At 43.6% G+C, this 19,395-nt stretch overlaps 1 protein-coding gene across 3 annotated transcripts in view; it reads right to left on the bottom strand.

Annotated features, from left to right (window-relative positions):
- The window catches only part of GRIA3 (glutamate ionotropic receptor AMPA type subunit 3), a 150,306-nt gene that overhangs the window by 45,795 nt on the left and 85,116 nt on the right, over positions 1–19,395 (bottom strand). For all 3 annotated transcript variants that reach the window (XR_015259661.1, XM_086756145.1, XM_086756144.1), the window contains exons 5-10: positions 19,260–19,313; positions 17,746–17,907; positions 14,058–14,225; positions 10,592–10,696; positions 9,135–9,242; positions 7,754–7,960 (exon numbers count right to left, since the gene is read on the bottom strand). Coding sequence is in view for 2 of the 3 variants with exons in the window: in XM_086756145.1 (XP_086612271.1) it covers positions 7,754–7,960; positions 9,135–9,242; positions 10,592–10,696; positions 14,058–14,225; positions 17,746–17,907; positions 19,260–19,313 (804 nt within the window). In the remaining variant the exon portion in view is untranslated. The remainder of the gene's footprint in view (positions 1–7,753; positions 7,961–9,134; positions 9,243–10,591; positions 10,697–14,057; positions 14,226–17,745; positions 17,908–19,259; positions 19,314–19,395) is intronic.

Below are 19,395 nucleotides of genomic sequence, written 5' to 3' on the forward strand. Positions count from 1 at the left end.
AGTGCACGTAGGGAAGCCATTCAGGAATCATGGCCCTTGGTGCACCCTCTCACCGCCCTCCTCAGCCCCTTTGGACACTCATGAGTACTGGGACATCACCCTTCCCCTTGAGTGACTGCTTTGCTTGAGGAGAAAAACCTCACCTGATTTGTGGTCACTTACTGCAAAAATCTAGCTTAACATGGCTTGAATAGCAAAACTGAAAATGCTGGCTGCCTTTGAATGCCTGGCTGTTCACCGGCTTTGCAGATGAATGTGTTAATCGCCTACGGTAACAGAGAGACCTGGGGGGGACATGGGTAGAGAGTGGTAAAGGGACTGGATGATGCTGGAACTTGGTCACTGATGAACTCCCTCAAAACATCGGTTTGTCTTGCAGCTGCTGCTTGTTGAGCTGCTGTTAAGTACCACGTGTCTGAAGTCAGTAAGGATGAGGTGCACACAGAAGATCAATTTTAAATGTAGCCAGAGTCCACGGCTGGCTGGAAGACCAAGCACTTTGACCACAGCTACTGTATTTTGTGTTGAACTAATGAGGTACTGACAAATTAATCCTTATTAGAGCAAGCTTAACAGATCAGGACCCCTGCAGAGACTTAGCAATGATTCCACGCAAAGTGAAGCTCAGGCGGGAAGCAGGGCCTTACTGCCTGGCAGTGCTGCGCACGGACAGCCAGCCCTGGAACAGCTTGTCAAGGTGGGAAAAGGCTGGTTCAGCTCTGAGACCATTTAGTTTCTGCAGTGTTTTCCTGGACCTGGAGAATTCATTCTCCCAAAGTAATATTTTAATTGCTGAAGTAGACACGGTGGAGCCCTTCCTAAGTGCTGATGCAGAGCGCAATAAAGTCTGCCCCTCCTTCACGAGCAGCTGAGCTCATGCAGGGTGCTCCTGTGGGGTCTTTGGGAGGAAGGAGCTGACACTGTGCTGAAGCACAGACAAATCAGTTTTTAAAGGCCTGATTATTCCCATGTCCTCATCCATATTACACAGTACAGATTTCTTTGTAAATCATTTAAAATTGCAATTTAATATTACAAGGGATACAAATATTTATTTTTCCAATACATTTCTGTCTTCCTGCTTTCCCACCATTTTTGATAGCTTCTCAGCCTCCAGGGAGACCTTATAGCGGTCTTCCAGTACCTCAAGGGGGCCTATGGGAAAGATGGGGAGAGACTCTTCAGTAGGGCCTGTTCTGACAGGACTAGGGGTAACGGTTTCAGAATAGAGGGAGGTAGATTTAGATTGGATATTTTTACACTGAGGGTTGTAGAGCACTGGCCCAGGTTGCCCAGAGAGGTGGTGGATGCCCCATCCCTGGAAACGTTCAAGGCCAGGTTGGATAAGGCTCTGAGCAACCTGATCTGGTTGGAGATGTCCCTGCTCCTTGCATGGGGGTTGGACTAGATGACTTTTGAAGGTCCCTTCCAACCCAAACCATTCTATTAGAATCTACGATTCTAATATATTGGAAATACCAACAAACCACTCTCATGCCTTAAATGAATATGGCACTAACTGCCTTCTGCAGAGGGAACAAGTATGGGTTCAGACACAGGGTCTCGGGAAACCATCACATCCAGGGCCACAGTGGACCAGCTACAATCCAGCACCTGCACCTGGTTCCCCACCAGTTCACTGAATATTAGTTGCACTAGACAGGTTAAAAAACAGACCACTCTCTGCTTATTTATTTAGAGATATAGTATTTGAAATGGAGAGCTTACGGAGAGCTCTAAGCACCCTAAAGGATCATTAATAATTGCAACACAGTTGTGAATTTCCCTCCCTGTTATGGCTGCAGATAAGCAGAACCCATAAAAATTGAGCTCAATCAAAAAGAACACAACCACAACCATGGCCACGTCCTTCCCTGTGCAGAACTGGAGGGGGTTTTAAGAACCTCAACAACAAAGCTCTGCTAATCACTCATGACTAATGGCGTTTCAAACATCATCTTCTCTGCATTTGAGCCGGGCGAGAAATGTCATGGATTCCTCTGAGGCTTGTTCTGCCTTTGCCTGCTAGTGTGGGAGGGATGGATTTAGAGAGGACATGCAGCACCGACGTGCTACCCACTCTGTTCAAAGCTGACCCCAGGGGGCTGCAAGACTCTTAAGAGGAGGGAGAAAAAAATAGCAAATGGAAATATCCCTCTACAGGGAGAGAGAAAAATGATAAGATGTTCCACCTCTGTAATCCAAAAGGAGGGATCGAATTCTTCTGCTGACAGACCTAAAGATGAGTCTTCCAAACTTCAAAGCCATGCACTACAGACAAGCAGGAGATATCAGCTATGCTCCTGCCTGTACGTGCTTCTGGAAGGCTTGCTGAATGGAACAATTTCTTTGCTAGTGTGTTGCTTTTCAAGAAGTTGGTCTGGGCTACAGTCACTTTGCAAGACCTTCGTGTGATGGGAAGCCAGTCAGCAAAGATCTGCAGACCGAAGCAGAGGGACCCTGCTTGATTTCCATGGGGAACCAAACCTCCAGGCCCCCCAGAAGTGCTGAACGCAGGTACCCAGCACTGTCAGAAGAGACTGTGCTGGAGTGATGACCTACTCTGAGCATGTTTTAGGACTTCTCAGTGCAGTCTGAGGTTTCCAGGTATCAGAAAAGGGTGTCAGACAGAGGAGCACATCCCCTGTGGTTTCTGCTGGTAAAAGTTACCTTGTAAAGAGAGCCCAGCATACCCAAGGATACCAGGGTGTGTTGAGAGGCCAGGTCTTGGAGGTAACGTGTTTTTAACACATTAGCTCATACTAATTCAAAACCAACAGCTGATATCTGCAGCAACGTGCTGCACTGCAGTCTTAATGTGCATTAGCTGAGCAGTATAAAAATGTATTAAGGTGTTAAAACTGGAGATGGCCTTGTCTGCTGTAGTTTGTCAGAGTTTCGTCCATGCACACTTTATGCGGATGCCGAGCCACTACTGTTGTATGCAGATGGAGAAATCAAGGGTACACCTGCTTTTTGAGCTGCGGACATACATGTGCTTCTGCTGTCTGTGCTCAGATGCAGGCCAGCCGAAGCCTGGGACCATGTCAGTGTGGCTCTGTCAGGGCTGCAGTCTTGTCCCCCCGCATGGGGCCACCATGGCTCAGCAGCTGCCTGGGCCTTTTGGGCCTTTGGACCTGAGCGTCCCTCCTGTAGAAACCAGGGTGAGTGGTGAAGAGCGAGCTTCTCCCGCTCACGGCACAGTCAGGCTCTGTCACAGATGAAGAGCACACGGGGCGTTTTGAGGAGAATTAGGGATCAAATTAGTCTTCCTCTCCGCTACAACTCAAAGGCTGCACGTGCCGTCCGTAGCCTTTCTTCTGCTGCCGGCAGAGACAGAGAGGCTGGCGCCACGCGAGGCTGGTTAGTCCGACAAAGGCAGGGAGACGTGTAGGTGGTCCTGCTCTGACAGATGGCGGAGGCTGCCCGCGTGCGGGGGACTGTCTGTCCTTTACATCCCTGCTTCGTTCCTTTATGCTATTTTACATATTGAAAGGTTTCTATAAAGACCATTTTTTTACCTTAGGAGAGTTTTAAAGGCTGAAAGGTCTGGCTGCTCTTTCCACTTCCAAAGCATCTGTAGTTACAATTAAGATCTGTGTTAAACCGGCTGCCAAGCAGCGATGTCAAAAGCACCAGGCCCGCGGAGCAAAGGCTTTCCCGGGCTGAACAGTGAAGGAAGAACAGCAGCCTGCTTTACAAGGGAAAGAAAAAATAAAAGCCTACAGAAAGAGGCTGACCCTATGGAAGAGAAAAGATGACTGTCTAGCGCTCGGCAGCTGGTGGGTACCAAGCCCCCAGCACCGGCCTCACAGGCCGCGCGCCGTCAGAGGTGCTGCCGCTCATCAGTCCCAGCGGGTGCATCACTGGCCTTGCTGGTTTGCTTTGCTGGTTACATTTAAACAGTGATTCAGTGTCCCAGACTGAGAATGATTTAGCTACTTCGCACTTCTAAAATGTCCAGGAAAAAAGCTTTACTTATTTGCTGTTTTTATTCTGTCAAAGGTTTCCACTATGTTTTAGAAATTTCTCTTCGTTTAGAAAATAATAGCGCTTGAAGTTTTTTTCTGGTGGGAAGAAGAGTCTTATTTAGACACCATTAGAGTGAAAGAGCAAAATTAAAGTTTTCTTCAACCTGAACTGACATTTTTTGATTTATGAAAAATAATAAAAAAATAATTTTATATAAAATTTTACTATTATAACTATAAATTATTATTAGTACTACTACCACCAACACTCAAAAATTGCTAACCAACCACAAGGCCTGGTTGGCTCCCCTCTAACAAGAGTTCTGGGTTCTCCAGTCTCAAGCAAAGGAGTTTGGGAACATCTGCTCGGCCTGAACTCTCTGTCTCCAGAGCTGCCGAAGAGCACAGCTCTTCTCTGGCACCAGGCTCATTTGCACAGCTCACTGCAAAGCCACGAGGAGAGGTCCAAGAGGGCCAGCTGAGCTTCTCCTCGACTTTGGGGGGCCCTACGGCACAGAAGACTTTTGCACCCTCCAACCAGCCCTGCTGCAATACGAGACAGGGGAAGGAGAATTCCGAATGGGAAGTGTTTTAGTGTGTGCATCACCAGGTAATGCGTAACCTGGGACTGTTTCAGTTAGCCTGGAACCTCTGGTGAGTCTTACACCGGAGTCAGGCTCAGGACCCGCAGAGCTGTGACACAGCACCCCTGTTCCTTTGGGTACCGCTCAGGGCACGCCGAGCCCCAGCCCATCCCTGCCCGCTCCTCGCCATTCCGAGCCCTCCGCTGCAGCGGCCTGGAGGCTGCAAGGACCCGGCTGCACTTTCTCCCCTGACTCTACGCTGCATCCCACAGGAAGGGGGAGTGACAGTAACAACAAGCTGGCACAAACTAAACCTTAATTACAGTTAATTAGGGTTTTGGTGTTAAAATGAGAAGCCATTCACTTCCTGTGACTGTGCTAAGAGCAATGTTAGATAAGAGCTGTGTGCACAGGGCTATGCAAAAAAGGGCACAGTATTTCAAAAGCCTGGTTATGACTTCCCAGCAGTGCCAGGTGGTGGTAAAGAAGCTTGTTGGGTCAGAAATATGCTATATTTGACAAATTATCAGTCACTGTTGATCACCTGAGACAAATGCAATCTAGAAGATCGTGTTCCCTGCTAGAGCTCAGTCCAGCTGCTGGATAACTGGTACCAAAACCAATCAGGTCCCTTTTATCCTCCCATGCCTGTCTGCCATACATGCTAATAAAGACACTTAAAACCTAATCTCCCTCTTGTCTTCCCAAAATGGAATCCAGAGGAGCCAAATACGACAGTCATTTTGCAGCAAGGCTCACAGGGGCACCAGGGGTAACACACAGTTTTAATTCCCTAATAGAGTTTTAAGCCCCTGAGAGAGAAAGGAAAGTCAGCACGTAAATGAGGCGTTTGCTCCAAATAATTAGCACTTCTGGAGCACTCTTCATCTTCAAAGGGCTTTGCGCACATCCTTGTGAGTACACAGCCCGGTCTCAAGAGACGGAGAAAGAGGCCAAGGGTATTTCATGGTGTTTGCAAACAAGGCTGGGAAATGGTCTGGAGGGCTGCAGAGATTTGGGCTCAGGAGTTCAGGGGCCGTTCTCCCTGCTTACAGAGAGCCAGGTGGATTTCTGCACAGCTTGCCAGCTCAGAAGTTAAGCACGGCACGATGGGGAGCTTGCTCAGCAGCGCTGGGCTGTAAGCGTTAACCTGGGTCTGCAGTCAAACCCCAAGGGACGCATCTGACCTTTGAATAATTGAGCACTGTGGTGAAGAGGCTTCAGTACCTGAGCTCACAGCATGAGAAGAGGAGCTGCTAGGGGTCAGGGAAAGAAACATTCCGCAGTTTTTCATTAATGAGAAAACACAGATAAAAACTGTGCTTCAGAAAACAAAGAAAACAGACCTTTTTGCAGGGGAAAATGATAATGGCGGAGTGGGTTTAGGGTTGTTTTAAGGTATGGTCTACAGTGCCCTCTGAGGCTGGTTTTTGCTGGTGTGGAAAGGTCACAAGTACGGTCAGGTCAAGGGGAAGTGGCTACGGCTCAGCTGGATGCCAAGGAGGCAGAGCTCTCTGAGTGACTCTCATCCCAACGGGTTGTGGAAAGGGCAGCTGCAGCCAACCTGTTCATCAAAGAATGGTTAGGGTTAGAAGGGACCTTCAAAGGTCATCCATTCCAACCCCTCTGCAAGGAGCAGGGACATCTCCAACCAGATCAGGTTGCTCAGAGCTCTGTCCAACCTGGCCTTGAATGTTTCCAGGGATGGGGCATCCACCACCTCTCTGGGCAACCTGGGCCAGTGCTCCACCACCCTCACCACCCTCATTGTAAAAAAGTTCTTCCTTATATCTAGTCTGAATCTACTCTCTTTTAGTTTAAAACCATGACACCTCATCCTGTCACAACAGGCCCTGCTGAAGAGTTTCTCCCCATCTTTCCTTTAGGCCCCCTTTAGGTACTGGAAGGCCGCTCTAAGGTCTCCCTGGAGCCTCCTCTTCTCCAGGCTGAACAGCCCCAACTCTCAGCCTGTTCTCATAGGAGACGTGCTCCAGCCCTCTCATCATCTTTGTGGCCCTTTATCCAGAAGGAATTCGCACCGTACAGCAGCTGCACGGGCTAATCCTACTTGGCTGAAGTCCCAAAGGCAGTGGCCCTTATCACACCTTTCCTCCTCTGATGTAGAAGGTCCCTGTGCCCTGGCTGTTAGCAGTAATTTCAGGTAATTTCCAGAATAAGAAAACTTTTCCAAATCTAGCAACTACTTTAAAAAGATGGATTCATTTGATAAGAATCACCAAACATTTTGGAAAAATGATGATAGGTTATCCCAGGGAAATTTTGAGGTGACTTTTAGAAAATACACTCAGCCAGGGAACAAAAGGAGGCAATGGAAATACTCGCTTCTCCTCAGATATTTTTAATAAAGGAAAGCTTGTTAAAAATAAACTTTAAAGAAGATTTGGGTGGAATCACAAATCACCTCATTAGCATTTGGGAAAAAAAAAGAGAAGATGAAATATCAGCTTGTAAAGTCTTTCCTGCAAAGCTAATTTTCTCCCCCTTCCATCTGGTTTATCTGTATTCCAAAATTCTCATTTTCAAAGAAGTTTCTAAAATGGCAATTCCGGACTGTTTTTGTTCCTACTAAACAAAGCAACGTACACCCAATATAGAAGTATAAAGAGGAATGCATTGAATTAGGACTTTTTTTTTTGTCTGACAGTTGATTTTTAAAACCAAATCCAGGGTTTAAAAATAAAAAAGATGTGGGTGATTTCACACCTGCATTGCTTCTTCCCTGAAAAGCAACCATGGGGCTGGCTGAGTCTTTAGTCTCTGATCAAACACAAACTGACATCAGCGATCCAACGAGTCCCAGCACCATAGGACCAGACCTTTAATGGGACGGGCACCCTCCCAGCACTTACAAGACTGATACCGGAAAAGGAGACATGGTAAATGCAAAAGCAGCATACGAAGGGAAAATTGGAAATTCTGCTGTAGACAAGAATTTGAAATTTGCCCAATGCCACTTTCCAACATTTTGTGGACCCTGATTTGGCGAACAGCAGTAAAAGAAGTGACACTTTCCTGCAATGAAATGATTAGAAAAGTAGACTATGAAAATGGCACTACAAAGAAATATCTAGAATTTTAAAGGTGGTATTCAAACAGACGATCTTTATTTTCCAATTTATTAACTTTGAGCATAACTTGTTATAAAGAACATTAAAATGAAGGTTAAGAGAAACTTACCCCATAGACCAGTTCACCCACCATGCCATTCCATATCTTAGTCTCAGGGTCCCTAGCTCCATATTTCCCATCTCCAACAATTGACAGTTTGTATTTTATTCCAACATGTTTTGCTATTTCAGAAGCTAAGTCTACACAATATCCTTCATATCTCTCATTCCCTTCTAGTTGTTCATGGTTTTTCTTATACATTACATATGGTGATTCCTTTGAAACAAAAGTAAAGATCAAAAGTCTATGAATGTAAAATACAGCTTTAAAACACACAAAATGAGAGTTGTTATCATCCTTTATAGTACTGGCAAGTATTTACAATATTTCCTGCTTTGATACAGAAATTAGAAAGACAGACTTTTGCAGTTTAAAAAATCCTTGGCTGATGTTAGAGCCACACATACCATTAATTTTATTTCTAGTACGGAGCCATTGAAGACAACAGGACTATTTAACAAAGTTATACTTTTGTTTGCAGGATTAGGCCCGATTAGACAGTCTAACAGTATCACTGCAGTAATAATTCAGCTTTTAGTGTTTAAAGAACTGACACACCAAACACCCGTACCATCAAAATCATTTCCTAAGGCCCCAGTGGCCCAGAATGGGGCTCTGATGGAGATATTTTCAAAGTAGCCTAAGGGAAGCCAGGCTAAAATCCTCAGCAGCAATTTTTGCCAGTAAATTCCCTTAGCCTTCTTGGAAAATTCTAGCCGAAATCCTGATTATATCTTGCTAAATCCATAGGAGTATAAAATACAGCGCTTCAGGAAACAGCATAAAATTGTCTCATGCTTAGTAGAATCGTAACAGGCATAGAAGTCACAAACAATACTGTACAGAGCACATCTGCTGGAGGCACTGGGGCTGACACAGATGCTGCCGTTTAGAGACACGGGAGGAGCTTTACTCCTTTGGAACTGCACGGGTATGAGTCACTTTGCACCCAGTGCCAGAGCAGTCCCAGTTCTCTACAGGCTTCCTCATGCCACCCGTACTCAGGGCAGAGGGGCTGAGTTCACAGGAGCTGCACCTGAGTGAGAGGTGCAAGGTCTGACCCCAGAGCAGGGAGGCCAGATCCCGCAGTTATTTACACACATGCACAAGAACTTCATTAACGTGAGGCATTTGACTGAGTTCAAGTGTCTGAGAAGCAGCAAAGCGTGACGTTGAGCTCAGAGAGCCCTTCCTGTGAGTAAACTTACTGATACATAGAAGAAGTCTGGGGGGGTCAAGCCCTCAGTACATCTCTGGAAGATCCTGAACTTTTCAGTCACTTGAAGTCACACAGTATTCAACATCAGCCCCCTGGCAAGGTGTCTACCACGCCTCAGGAGCCATGCGCCTTGTTTCCTAAGTACAGACACGCTAAGAACACAAAACTTACCAAGATGGTAGTGACTACTATAGTTCTGTTCTCCACAGAGGAAGTGTCATTAGAAGGCAGCTGATCTAATGCCGGCACAAATCTTTCATATTCGTTCCAATAACCAGCCTATAAAAATGGAGATTGTTACCTCATTGTATGGGTTTAAGAGGACTCTGGTGCATGAACTTGTGACAGGAACTGTCAAAACACAGAGCTTTGTAACACTTACTCATGCGACATTTTGGCCATTAAAGGATTACATTAGCTTTAATTTAATTTCCTTAAAAACACAATGCTCTCAAGCCCACGTGCAAACAAATACAAGCCAAATCTACGTGAAAATACATATTAAACTCTCCCCATCTAAATCATCACGGTGCCTGTGGAATAAATTCCTACGTATCCACAGCATAAGAATATACCACAGACAAGAAAATAAACTGCACAGCACTCTGAGTAAAATTCTTTGATTTTGAACTTTTTATCCTTATTCTGCTGCAGCTCAGAGAGTTAATACAGTCCCTGCAGACACGCCTGAGCTAGCTCTAGAGTAGATGCTCAGCCACCGTTAGCAACACAGGCACAGCCGCATTATCTTCACTACGGGACACAAAACCCTCTGTGAGCACGAGGTGACTATTTATCAGCTGCCTTGTGCTGACCTTCATGGTGCTGCGGCTACACTGCGATGCTGTTACACCAGGTTTCATATCTCTGCGCAACACAGAGGTAACACTTTTGCCTGCACTGTAAACCTAACTGCGCGGCTGGGCCATGTCCAGAGGTACTTTGTTATCAAATACGTGCAGATGAGTTTAAGGAGTCTCAATGGCGGCTATGCAGGTGAGGTATCTATCGCCAGGTGAAATCTGGGGGATTTGTGTGCCTCGGCCACACAGACTCTTCTCTCAGTACTCCTGACACTCTGTCTACCTCATAATTTTTGAAAACCTGCCCTAAATTTCTTTTGTAACAGGGATCTAGGCAACTATCCCACTTAGGATCTATACTTTATTTAGGAGACAAGAGAATGAGTAGCAAATCCTAATTGAAACCCAAATTATTTTCTGTTAATTTCAGAAGGTTTCTAAAATACGCTTGCTCCAGCTTCACTAATGCTCCGAGACCTGTTACAGAAGAAGGGAAAGACGGAGAGGAACTTAGGAGACAGGGCTGAGCACAGGAACATGAGAGCAGGTATTACGCTTGGCAGTGGAAAAGCTCCAGAAGGGCTTTAAGGCAAAAAGCGGGGTTTGAAGTTACGTGGAAACCAATGAAGATTTTAAACAGGGCGAGTGGTTTGGTCCAGGAACAGAACAGAAGAAGGTTCCTGGGATAAGGAAGAGAGCAAGAAGGTAGGGGTTTCCTCAGGGCCCTGTTATTACAGTGCCTGTGTGGTATTTTTCAGTTTCATTAGTTTGTTGGAATAAATATTTGTGAAGACATGAAACCTGGATGCATATCTTGAAACTCACCTTCCGGGACCCAGCGGCTTTAATTTCATACACATCAATCGTGTAATTTGTTCTCCGCCCATAGGTGTCGAACTGGATGTTCCCTGTCATTCCTTGAACTTGCACCTTAAGGGAATAAGCGGAAAAAAACACATTTTAATAAAAGATTCACCTTATTTTTCCCTCCATTACATTTTGCAGGAACCCACCAGCTCTAGCACAAGTTTTATCTATATAAGAGACTTGCAGCGCTTTTGGCACAGCCAGTTGTATTCTTTGTAACAAAACCAACCCCAATTCTCTCCGTTTCAGCTGTACATATTCTTTGTTAGCTGGTACTCAGCTGGTGGCTCACTACCGCAGAGCGAGCTGCATTTAAGTATAAGTGAAATTAGCCCTGCACGTATGTTAAACGTAAGAAAGACGGATTCTGCCAGGCTTAGTCACGCTGGGTCCGCTGATACAGCACGGAGCATCAGCGGGGCACATGCCACAATTCAGTGCCATTAAACCCCTCACAATATGGCAGGGAGTGATTTGCGGTACGGGCCAGAATCCCATATCATTGCTCATTCTGGGAAGTGCTTTATTTTAAGATCAGTCCCAGCGTAGGAGAAAGGAATGAATGTCTTCTCTGAATGAGCACAGACACTTGTCTCTACTGCTTATGGAGTTCTGGTCTCAATCTGGATGGATGGGTGTATAGACGGTAAGTCATTATCATTACCTACTCACATGAATCATCTTAAGGGGAAGTATAAAGTACTTTGTTTCAAAGAAAAAAATCTTTCTTATTTCCCTGTATGAAAGGGTGAGCTATTTCCATTTATCACACATCAACACCGACAAGCTGTCATCTCAGGCAGAAGGGGTAACAGTTGGAAACTTCAGTAGGGGTAAATTAGCTTTAATATTTAGCAAAACGCAGTAAAAGTCACAGGAATAGGTGATGGAAGACTACTCAATGGGAAACTGTTCTGGGCTGGTGATTCATCTCCTATTTATGGTTTAGAGATGGTGCAATCAAACTTGTTATTATGGACAAGACCGCATAAAACAGTCAAAATTCCTTGGACCTCACATTATTCCAGTGAGCCAAATTCAGACTGACATATAGGGAGTGATTTTTTTTTTTAATCAGTAAGCAGATTTGAGCCTTTCTTAAAATAGTTTATCTCATTTCAGGCATCTGGAAGAACACGTGAGTTATTCCCTGTCCTCAGAAAGCCAGAGAGGTGAATGGGACTTCGAGAGCCAAATTTGCCTCTAAGCCGTTTTATCAACTGCGGACTCAGCAAATGCATTTGCAGGGTAGCTGACACACAACTTGCAGCAGACGTGCGCTGCTGTGCCTGCTTTTGGCACTTGCTGGACGCTGCCTGGCTACCTTAGCACAGCAGTGGCGGTGTCTCAGCAGAGCTTGTTAGGCCAGCTTTAGCCTGATGCGTGTTGAGACATGAGCATCCTGCGTTTGACACCTTTTCGCTTCAAATTTAATTTGTTTCTATCTTTGGTGGGCAAACTCAGCACTTTTCAAAATCTGGCTGCACCGAGGCGGGGGGGGGTCACCAGGACTCAGAACGCTTCTGGTAGCGGCGTGTGGAGGCAATCACACGTGGAGTGACTATTTATAACTGCGCAGCTCTGTTCAGGTGAACTGCCTGCCACTGATCTGATGTCTTAGAATCAGCTTTACAAACACAGACACGCACAGTTTTCAAGGCTGTAGGGAAGCGGGCTCAAGCAATGCCTATTTCCCTTTTGCCAGCAGGATGACTACAGCATGGCACTGAACCTTCTGCTGGCATGGGCTATTTCAAGGATGTCTTGGAAAGAAATATTCTTATTTGAGCTGGTAGTACAGAGTGGAGAGGAAACATTGTTAAATCAGTTTTTTTCCTGAAGAAAGATTCAAGATCATTGTCTGAATAGAGGGAGAGAGTGCGACGAACAAGATGGGGTCTGGAAGGCAGTGTGGGGTGATCTTGGGCAGCACCTGTTGGAGCTGTATACAGCCCTCACTTAGATGACTTTGAATAGCTAAAACAATACGAGGCAACCAGCTGAAAGCTAAACTTCAGCATTTTTTGCCAATCATAAGTTTGGCTTTGTGCATCTTATGAATTATTTAAAAAAACCAAACTCTCCCAAATGAGGGAGTGTTCTTAATAGCGTTGGTTTTCTTTGTTGACATGAATCCATCATATCTCATTTGGAGGAGTTTTATGTTTTGCTTGTAATGAAGTTCAAATGGACAGTACAAATTCTTTAACTCTTGCAAAGGTTGAATTTAATTAACTTCTCTTCAAAGTGTGTAATGCTACTTCAGTGAATGTGCAGTTAGGGCATCTGTTAGGAAGTGACATAATGGCATAAAAAGAGCTCTGGCAACGTGAGACAGAACCACTTTCTCACTATTAAGAGTGATATAATCTGATTATAACCTTCTATAACTCATTATAACCTTCTCATATAATCCTTCCAATTTGGTAATTGAGAAAAAGCAGTAATTAAGTTAAGTGTATGAAGTCTGACCTAGGATTTGTTTACACCTAACACAGGCTTAATTCTGATCTCACTCACTCCAGTTCTATGCCTGCATTAATATAATTGATTTGATTTCTTTTAGAGCTATTTGAGCCAGATCAAAAGCAGACCATATTCTTGTCTCTTTTATCTACAAAAATCTAATCTTATCTAATCTTATCTAATTTTTCCTCGTCACTTGCTTTAGCACACATAGTAGTCTAAAAAGAGTTAAAAATAAACAAAATTAGAGACATAAGTGAGCTAGGATCCTATGCAATAACTAGAACTCTTTATCTCAGGGAAGGTAATCGGGCTGAGTGCAAAGTTTACGCCAGGAATCAGAACTGGTTTGAGGCTAAACCGTGTCAAGGCTCAGGCTGGTGCTGACATGGAGCAGTATTGCTATGATCAACATTTTTTCTACTGCTTTAAAACAATCCGAGTTGACTTTTTACTGGCAAATTATCAAAATTGCATACACATGTTTAAGTTCATAAACACAGGTATCCCCACAAGATTTACAGGACACATGTTGAGGACCCAGACTAGTTGTTAGTCAGATTTGCAGCCTCAGCCTGACTTTAGAAACCCTCAATAATGTTCGTTTGCAAAGTGGCTCATACTCTCACGGGAAGCTTGGGAGGTACAAGGGAGTCAGGCAGAGGGTGCTCTGGAGTGGACAGTCAGGCAGCTGCACGGCTGCCAGAGGGATGTAATTTTGGCCAAAGTTTTGAGAGCTAACGTGTTACGTCTGGCCCTCCATGGAATATATTTTAGCCATCCTTGGGAGTTTGTCATTAAGTTTGGTTTTTTTCTTTCTTTTCTTCTTTTTTTTTTTTCCTGAGGAGCTGCAGCTGTTTGTGTGAGTACAGAAACTCTGTGTACATGGAGGAGGAATCAAGTTTGGTCCCAGCAGAATTGTTGCTGTTGTGGAATATACACATTCATTAGCTCTTACCATTTTCAGCGCTCTTTCTATATCAATTCCTTGGCTCCATGGTACTGCAGGGTTAGCCAGGCAGTCTCCAGCACTACCTCTCCTAGAGACATCCACGCGCTGTCTTCGGAGGTAACGGAAAGCCTCAGCTATGACTAGGACTGCGTCATGGGTCAGTGCAGACGTATACTAAAATTGATGCAAATAAAATATGGTGACAAACTGCAGTTTTAGCATTGCCCCAGCTTTATCAGGTCTAGTCCTTCTCTTTGTTAAAATACCATTAGAAGAATCATGCTTACAAGTCCTCTGTCTTGCTGCAGATGCTTTATGTAGCTTAACAATTCTATCTATTTCAATTAGCAAATTAAAATATTTTCATATAGCATATAGCAGCAAATTAACAAAACTAGTTCATAGCTGCATAAAGTTTAAATGTAATTGGAAGCTTGCTAGTCTAAATGAGGTCGCTACAAAAGTCTGCAATTCCATGCTGGCCCATACTGCCTCCAATAGCAAAGAAGAGCTCATATTTGGTTTCTGCTTAGAGTATTCTTTTTCTTTTTAACAAGATTGCCAAGACAGACAGTTTTGAATTGAAGTTAACATAAATAATTTCTGTTTGGACCACAATCCTGATTAGGTAGCATCTGTGGCAAGGAACAGATCAGATTACTTTTCTTAGAAGACAGCTATACAAGCAAGTAATCATAAAATACACTTTAAACATTACATCTCTTTGGTAATTGCCCATCTGCCTTCTCTTACCCCCCAGTAAATCTGAGGAGGGTTGGAAGCTTTGTACAGCAGCAAGTCTTCAACAAAACCCCCAGACTCCTTAACTACTTGTTCATGTTGCCAACAGCTTCATACATTGCCTGTTGTACCTCGTGACACGCCCCAATGCTATAAAATTAGTATCACCTAGGAAATATCAGGAGGTGGTTTTTTCACATTTCTTCCACACTGATGTGCTTGTCTGAAAGTCCTTCCGTCCTAGACCAGCCCAGGCTTTACACACGACATCACTGGTTTTCACCGGCAGTAGATTGCAAACCCCTTGTAACTGACCCTTTGTACTTCCATAACGTTTGTAAGAGAATGAAGAGGAAAAGAAAAAAGAATGCAAGGGCTATCTGCATGTACTGGTGCTCCTGCCCTTCTTTTGCCCATCTGTGCAATACCACAGAGCTCCTGCTCCCACGAACCTCACCCTGCAGTTAGTGCCAGAAGACACGCTGCCCGTACGTTCATTAGAGAGGTGCAAATCCAAGCCTCAACTGCACGTTCAGCGACTCTCTTTGTGGATAAGACTTATGAAATTCAGAAAAAGTTAATTCTATCCTGTAGGGCAGGACAGCACAATCGGTGGTCTGCATTTCTTCCAAATGTGTATTACCTTATTGCGAGCTCCTCAGTTTGATATAAAAGCCTTAGGAAGTCTGCACAGAATGAGGCGTGTCCGCATATGCGGATCAAGACAATCTTATCTGATAAAAAAGACTGCAAAGTTAGGATTGTGAAGAAGCTTATACAGCAGCCATTCTTACCCAGTTTTAAACGACAGCGGTTTATAAACTCTTACAGGGCATGTGGGGTGGTTCCTGCTCTCACTGTACCTAGGTTCAAGCGCTCTTCCAATCCTGCCCACCCCTACCTCTTCCTGTGATGCTTTCCAGCCACCACCCTTCTCCTCTTTCAGTAAGTTAGCAAAGGTTATACGTCACACTCCACACAACAATATAGAATCAGATAGTCATTTTAACGTATTTGTTCTTGTCTTTAAAAAAACCTTGTAATAGCTGTCCAGTCTAGCACTACATAAAACTTACACGCTGATAATTTTTTCAGCAGACTGCATCAATTGTCAGTAACCTTAACACAGCCCCTTCCAAGTCATGCCAAGAGAGCTATCTAATTTTCTACTTTATTTGAATTCTACTTATAAATGCATGAGCATGCAAAGAGAAAAAAAGAGAGAGAGAGAAGGGAAAGGCTGATAAAATACAGAATAAATTAAACATCAGGGCTTTAATCTCTAGGCAATTTTATTTCCTAATCAAAAATATTGTACATCAATTTTTAAGTATGCTTTTTGTCTGATTGACAAATACTGTGCACATTTCTATAATGAGCCGTACATTTGTGGAAAGGTAATGTAATCTTTGTGTTTGTACCATATACTTAAGATTCTTTTTTAAGGATGGAGAATAATTTTTCCTTCAAGATAAATTGCTTTCAAGTAGAATAAAATCTTCCCAGGTTAACTTTCTATATTTCAGAGCTTTTAAGATTAGCACGATACCTATCTTCACTTCTGCATCACTGCTAGGAAGCTTTAGAAAGCAAGTCTAGGTCCTAATCAACAAGGAACAATACACTAATCCGACTTTTGTGGGCCTCTGTTTGCTTTTCTCTGCTTCCTCTGAAATGCCAGCAAGGCATGGGATGGGATTAAGACATTTTTCCTTCCCCACAGAAATCACATGATCCCAGGGATGGAACTGTATGCCTCCGAATGGCACTGGCCTTCTGACAGCAGAACCTCATAACTGGTTCCCATTCTGTCTGTAGTCCAACACAGTGCTGCTGCCTACCCTGGTATCCCCCCCACGCACTGGACTGGACCGGATTTTTCCTTCCTAGCTAGTATTTGATGCTTCCTTGAATTTTGTTTTACTAACATCAAGACATTACGCCAGCTTATCAGAGTAATTTTGAATTCCAACTCAGTTCATCAGTTTGCATGTGTCCCTCCCAAATCAAGCAGGAAAGACATGACCTGTCTCATCATGGCTGATGTTCATAGACAGGTTTGGCTTCCCTGAGACAGTCAGTACACATGAGGTGGAGGACCGGACTTTGAGGAGTGACAGAATTTAAGGTCCTCTCTTCCACCACCAGTCCCAGGTTTCATTCACCTACGTGTACTGATTAAAAAGAACAGGCCTCACCCAAAGAGGAAGAGAAAGAAGGGATGTAAGAGGAATATTAATAATATGCAGTGGTCCTAGGAGATTTTATGACTTTCATCACTGGTCAGAGTATCCTTCATGCACTCCTCGACCGGACAGTGAATAGCATCCTCCTCTGCTACAGAAATGCTGAGGCAGAAAAAAATCTGGGGGAGATATTAACAGGCTGCAAATCTCCTAGTAACAGTTTCGGTGAACTTGAGACTTTCATTCAAAAAAACCTGGAAAATTTTATTAGTTGCAGAACTAATATCCAGGATGTTTAAGTAAAGGATGGTGGTGCAGAACACAGGGTTAGATTATGAGGCAACTGTCAGCAGTGACTAGGAGGTGACAGTAGCTCCTCAGTGAATCTAGAGCTACTTTATTTTGCACATTGAATTCTCTATTAGCACTAAAATGGACTAGTAATCCACAGTTTGCATCCAAAAACTACCTAACTACCCACCACACGGACCCCAAGACTAACTCAAGAAGTTCAAGTTGTAAGTTTTTATATTCACTGCACAAGGACAGGACTTGCAAGACCAAGCCTTTGCCTCTGAGGAACTCCCACCACGGAGGGCATCTGTGTCCCACAAACAGCCTCTGCCTTTCTCTCTTCTGGAAGGGCAGTGAATGCTGCAACACAGTCCTATCAGGCATCTGTATCATACACATGGGGTTAAAAATCCCCAAATAATTGTTAAAAGCAACTCTTATAGTCTCCATCATTGTCTGGGTAAAATAAATACCTTTAATGGTGAGTTTTTGGCTTCAGGGAATTCTCTTTCATCGAGCCTCACCCAGCGTTGCAGAAACTGTTGAACCATCGGGTTTTCATTATTAACAATCTGAAATCCAGTAATGTTGGCACCTCCATGCATTACTCTCTCCAGAACAATGTCTGTGAAACCCTGGGAGGACACATGGAGAAAAACAAGAATCATCACCATCCAAAATCCCTTTTCTTTGCTTAATTTTACCTGCTGTAAGCGTAGCACAAAATAAACTGATTAATTTCCTTCTTGTTAAGTGAAAACATTGGGGAAACTCAAAGTACTATTTCCTTTTTTCTCCTCACCATGGTGAAGACTGGTCAAAGACCTCAATCCCATTGGTACAGCAAAGTGCCCACCAAGGCTCAGCGCTGGGAGCCGCAAACCACTTAACATCCACGTTGTTCTGCGGAGGCAAAGCACACACCTCTTGCTAGGCACTTCTCCACCCCTGCATCGCTTAACATTTCACTCGCAAACATAACGGGATGATTCTCTCCCACTCTGTTGTTATTTATACCTGAGGCAGTAAATTGGTGTCTTTTTGATTAGTCTGCCTTGATTGCAGGCATGTTTATCTGAATGTCAATGGTTCCACATGCTAAAGGCAATCCAGAATAAGAGCCCCTGTATTTCTATGCACACGCTGTTCAGTGAGATCATGACTGGTACTCAGAATGCAAAATGACACATCTTAAAGTCATACAGCACTTATACTAAATAAGAGTATTTTAAAATTTGTCTTTTCTGCTTTAATCACACCAAAACATGGATACAGAGAATATTCTGCTAAATGAGATTGCTAACTTGAAAGTGTGACTTCTGGAAAAACATTCTTCTGCTCACAGTAGATACAGAATCCAAAAATTAGTCTTGCTGCAGGATCAATTAAAATATAACACTTCTTCTAATGAACTCTAGCAGATGGTGTTTCAAAGGCATCATCAACAGCCCTGAAAGTCAATTCTAGAATCCAGAAGAAGCTCTGATACAGATAAAAATGTACTGTCTTGTCCTGATAGGTCAACACGTACACAGGCACAACCCTACACTCTGAAATACAAAAGAACAGCTAAACAGCCTGGCTGGTTTCCTTGATGGAATTGTTCTAATTTGCAGCTTTTAATGACTTATTTCATACACAAATATGCTACAATTATTTTCCTGGAGTGCTTAAATTTCAAATATGTTACATAGAAGATTATGGTTATCCAGTGTCTTATTTATAAGGATACAAATAAGTGGAAAATATATAATTAAATTATTATTTTAAAATTAGCAGAGGATATGAGATGCTTAGACAAAAGAAAGCCCATAATTGAGTACAAATGACTATAACATACCAGTTCTAGTATTTACTGAAGTAATTTCTCAAAATCCAAGAACTCATCTATGCATTTCCTCTCTTGCTGATGAAAGTTGCCACAACCTGAATAGAATAAATTCCCCTCTACAACTTAGCTATACTTGTAATGAAGAGAAGTTCTTACCAGGTTAGCTAACATGTAGTGATAGCCTCTGGAATGTTTGCCGAGGATTACAACCTGTGTGAAGAAAAAAAATTACATATTATTCAGTTGTAAGAGGATGACTCTTAACTAGTGGAAAACAGCCAGAAAATGAACA

Source organism: Chlamydotis macqueenii, chromosome 11, assembly GCF_036417535.1.
Source record: "Chlamydotis macqueenii isolate bChlMac1 chromosome 11, bChlMac1.mat, whole genome shotgun sequence".
In the NCBI taxonomy this organism is placed as follows: domain Eukaryota; kingdom Metazoa; phylum Chordata; class Aves; order Otidiformes; family Otididae; genus Chlamydotis; species Chlamydotis macqueenii.